The sequence below is a fragment of the Sinocyclocheilus grahami genome, unplaced genomic scaffold (genome assembly GCF_001515645.1).
Source record: "Sinocyclocheilus grahami isolate Dianchi unplaced genomic scaffold, SAMN03320097.WGS_v1.1 scaffold39310.1, whole genome shotgun sequence".
NCBI classification, from domain to species: domain Eukaryota; kingdom Metazoa; phylum Chordata; class Actinopteri; order Cypriniformes; family Cyprinidae; genus Sinocyclocheilus; species Sinocyclocheilus grahami.
In genome coordinates this window covers 1-1,290 of record NW_015523467.1, presented here as the reverse complement: position 1 = coordinate 1,290, position 1,290 = coordinate 1, and the positions used below count along the sequence as shown (strand labels likewise).

General features: G+C 46.0%; 1 protein-coding gene across 1 annotated transcript; it reads left to right on the top strand.

The window, feature by feature from the left end:
• Positions 1-57: 57 nt before the first annotated feature.
• LOC107580663 (zinc finger BED domain-containing protein 4-like) lies at positions 58-1,274 on the top strand (the record flags this gene model as incomplete). Its single annotated transcript, XM_016266335.1, has 2 exons — positions 58-877; positions 1,023-1,274. Coding segments are annotated over exons 1-2 (951 nt in total), but the record flags the coding sequence as incomplete, so codon positions are not given.
• Between the last annotated feature and the right edge of the window lie 16 nt (positions 1,275-1,290).

Sequence of the window (1,290 nt, the reverse complement as noted above, 5' to 3'; positions counted from 1 at the left end):
TGAGATATGTAAACTTGGGATTGCAAGAGGTGGAAAGGAAAAGGCCACATTTAACACAACAAACCTGATACGGCACCTCAAAAACAAACACCCGACACAATACAGCGAGTTTACCCAGGCAACCCAGCCGAAGACGAGTCAGCTCACGCTGCAGGAGAGTTTGAAGAGGAGAGAAAAAATGCCCCGTGACAGCGCGAAGGCGCAGGACATCACAGCCAAGATAGCACAAATGATCGCAATGAGTGACCTGCCATTCGCCTTTGTAGATAACCCTGGATTTCTTATGCTTATGGAGCACGTAGAACCTCGATTTGAAATGCCATCTCGCCACTATTTTACCGAGAAAGCTCTGCCAGCCCTTTATAAGAAGATTTCTGACAAACTACTTGTCCTGTTATCAGATGTACCCCATGTTTCGTTCACCACAGACATCTGGAGTTCGTCCGTAGCTCCCATGTCTCTACTAAGCCTTACCGCACAATGGATTGACTCAAGTTTTGTTTTACGCCATGCGACCCTACATGTCCAGGAATTTCGCGGATCGCACACCGCAGAGCGCATCCAGCAATCGATGGAAAAGATGCTAAACAACTGGGGAATTGGCAAGCAACGGGTCCACGTAATTTTGCGTGACAACGCGGCAAATATGAAGAAAGCTATGAGGGATATGGGGGTGCCGAGTGTAGGCTGTGTTGCCCATTCCTGTCAACTCTGTGTGCATGAGGGCCTGCTGTCTCAGAGCAGCGTGACAGAGACCCTGGCCAACGCAAGGAAGATTGTAGGCCATTTTAAACACTCCCCGTTGGCCTACTCTCGACTAGAAGACATACAGATGGACCTAAATATGGATATCAAGCGCCTACAGCAAGATGTACAGGTGAGATTCCTCTCGTAACATTCTTTAATGTATTTCTATTTTATTATTATTTCCCATACACTTGATTTAGTAAGCTACTAATACATTACGTGCTCTGCACCTAATTTGCACAAAAATAAAGTGAATCATGTTCTCTTATGTGCAGACACGATGGAACAGCAGCCTCTACATGCTGCAGAGCCTACTGCAACAAAAACGTGCTCTTAGTGTCTTTGCAGCTGAGCGCACTCTACCAGCAACACTGACAGCTCACCAGTGGGAGCTGATGAATAAGACTGCTGATGTGCTATCCCCCTTTGAAGAGCTGACCAGGGATGTGAGCAGGGAGACTACAACTGCAGCTGATGTGATCCCTGCCATAACAGGTCATTTGTATTTTTATTTATTACTTTATACTGTAACATTTATTGATG